Below are 3,002 nucleotides of genomic sequence, written 5' to 3'. Positions count from 1 at the left end.
TAGTGTGATATAAAACGACATAGACCATAAGGAAATAGTTTAAATCAAATAAAGTTCTGGCACGACATAGACATTAAAATATTATGACATCATCATGATCATCATCATCTGCTTCTTCCTTATCCCATTTATTTGGGGTCGGCGTAAATTAATTAAAATATTATAACATAACTACAAAAATTATGAATAAATTAATAACGGATTCTACAAGGATCAATGAAAACAACCAATGTTGCCATCAAATTAAACTCAAATGGACTGCCAAAATATGTCACTGTCAGAGCTATGACAATTCTGTATAATAAACTAGACTGAAGTAGACTGTGCCCTGACTGATTTGTATTATCAGAATTATCATTTCATTCTTAGGTTATAAAGAATTCTTTATAAAATAATTTAAATGATCACGTTTTTACTATATTATTTACAATGAATTACGAGAATAAATTAATACTTGCACCTATGGTAAGAATAGGAACCTTACCGATGAGACTATTATCTCTTCGCTATGGTGCTGATATTGTATACACAGAAGAACTAATCGATTGGAAATTCTTACGTTCCAAACGGAAATACAATGGTAATAAATTTTTTATGTGTTATTTTTCATTAAGTACAATTATATGAATTTTGAATTTTATTCTTTATATTCTAAGATTAAAAACTGATATACCTTGATATAATAATAATCCATACTTTGCTCGAACTCTTTCACTTAAATAGTCTAACAAAAAAGAAAAATGATACTAAAAAGAATAATAATAGTACTAACTCCTATCATTATGACTATTCCCTAATTTTTTTTTTGGTAATAGATGTCACAGGAGCAGGCTTTATGTTGAAAAATTAGTTGTCCACATAAATTTGGAATATGAATGTCATTCCTAATTGAAACATCAAACGCTAAATATTTTGTTTTCTGACAACCCTTTAACACTCTTTTGCTGTGATGTGCTTTTATACTCTTGAAAATTAAATTGCCCTAATTTTCTTATTTTTAAATCAACTTGAAGTCAGTTATACATGTACATGTATAACCGTATAATAAATAATAGTAGATAAGTATAATGTTTTGTAAAAAATATTATATTAATTTCAGATATTCTGGATACTGTAGATTATGTTGACCAAACAGATGGCACAATTGTGTTTAGGACATGTAAAGAGGAAAGACAGAAAGTAGTGTTGCAACTGGGAACATGTGATGCGGAACGATCACTGAAAGTTGGAAAAATGGTGTAAGTTCATGGTTTATATTATTATGATTATGATATCAATAATTTCAAGTTTCTATTTCTAGTCATTTAGGCTGTAATCATTGTGCACACCACATTCTTGATAAATAAGGATTTAATTTATAGTGTTTTAATAATTACAGTGAAAATGATGTAGCTGCTATTGACATAAATATGGGCTGTCCTAAAGAGTTTTCCATAAAAGGTGGGATGGGTGTAGCCCTTATGGCTCAATCAGAAAAAGCAAAAGCTATATTAAAAGAATTGGTTGAAAATATTTCCATTCCAGTTACTTGTAAAATAAGAATATTTGAGAGTCCAGAAGAAACTTTAAATCTTGTGAATAAACTGGTGAGTTCAGGAATTAAAGCTATTGCAATACATGGTAGAACACGTGATGAGAGACCACAACATGGTGTGCATGCCGACATCATTCACTATGTTGCAGATAATATATCTATACCAGTAATTGCTAAGTAAGTAAATTTAGAGTAGTATTAAGTTCTATTTTGTTTTTGGCTAAACTTCTAGAAGCTTGAGAGGGTATTTATAGTTACAAATTTTATATAGTTATTACTATTTATATTTTAGTGGAGGCTCAAAAGAAATTGAAAACCATAATGACATATATAAATTTAAAGAACAGACAGGTTGCACCAGCGTAATGATTGCAAGGGCAGCAGAGTGGAATTGTTCAATCTTTAGAAAAGAAGGTTTACTACCTATGGACACAGTAATTAAAGATTACCTTAAACTTGCAGTTGATTATGATAATTCACCATCTAATACAAAATACTGCATACAAAATATTTTGAGAGATTTACAAGAAACTCCAAGAGGAAGGCAGTTTCTAGAATGTCAGACTCTTGAGCAGATATGGTAACTATTTCTCTAACTATTATTACCTTAACCAGAGGTTACGGATAATTTTTATTTGGCATAATTTCCTAATATATTTCAGTTCAATTTGGGGACTAGGTGATTACTGTCAGCAAAAGCAATCCCAGTATCAAAAACTGGGAATTCAAGGAAGGTGGCAAGTTAATCCTGAAGAACTAGAGCCACCTAATAAAAAAATTAAATTACCTGAAAAAGAACTTGATGGAATCACTCAAATGAAAGTTAGTATACATAATATATATATATATATATATATATATATATATATATATATATATATATATATAGGAGTATTATATACTGTATAATAAATATTTTATGGTACTGATTACACTAATAATTATAATACATATGGTATACTTTTCTGATATTGCAGGTCTGTTTCATACGGGCTAATTTTAATGACCTCAATTTACCAAAATCGCGCCTTCATGCATGGGCTGGAAAGAATCGCTACAAGATTCCAGTGTATGAAACAGAGCAAATAGAAAAATTATTCCGTACTATTATTACATTCAATGGTCATAAGTACACCTCATCATTTTGGGAAAAAAATAAGAAATTTGCAGAACAGGGTGCTGCTTTAGTTTGTCTACACAATCTTGGTCTAGTAACACAAGAAGAGTTAATACAGTTAGGAAGTATAATAAAATGAATTTATAAACTGTTATGTTCTTAATTTGAATTTATTACTACCATTACACTTAACAGTCACACACCAATCCTTATATCTAGTTAATGGTAAAAAAAAATTGTGGCTAATAATATACTTACATTATTAACATATAGTTATGCTTTAAACAATATTCCACATTGTTAACTTTATACCATACATAACATTTATATATAATCAATGGGAAATAATTG

At 29.0% G+C, this 3,002-nt stretch overlaps 1 protein-coding gene across 1 annotated transcript; it reads left to right on the top strand.

Moving 5' to 3' along the window:
* The first annotated feature begins 223 nt into the window (after window positions 1-223).
* LOC131844135 (tRNA-dihydrouridine(20) synthase [NAD(P)+]-like) lies at window positions 224-2,798 on the top strand. Its single transcript, XM_059192934.1, has 6 exons — window positions 224-580; window positions 1,100-1,238; window positions 1,379-1,711; window positions 1,827-2,114; window positions 2,197-2,356; window positions 2,512-2,798. The coding sequence occupies exons 1-6, from the start codon at window positions 430-432 to the stop codon at window positions 2,788-2,790; spliced, it is 1,350 nt and encodes a 449-aa protein (XP_059048917.1). The 5' UTR covers window positions 224-429; the 3' UTR covers window positions 2,791-2,798.
* The last annotated feature ends 204 nt before the right edge of the window (window positions 2,799-3,002 follow it).

Source organism: Achroia grisella, unplaced genomic scaffold (assembly GCF_030625045.1).
Source record: "Achroia grisella isolate CSIRO2021 unplaced genomic scaffold, CSIRO_AGI_Agris_v1 utg3972, whole genome shotgun sequence".
Taxonomy (NCBI): Eukaryota; Metazoa; Arthropoda; class Insecta; order Lepidoptera; family Pyralidae; genus Achroia; species Achroia grisella.
This window is presented reverse-complemented; position numbering and strand designations above follow the sequence as displayed.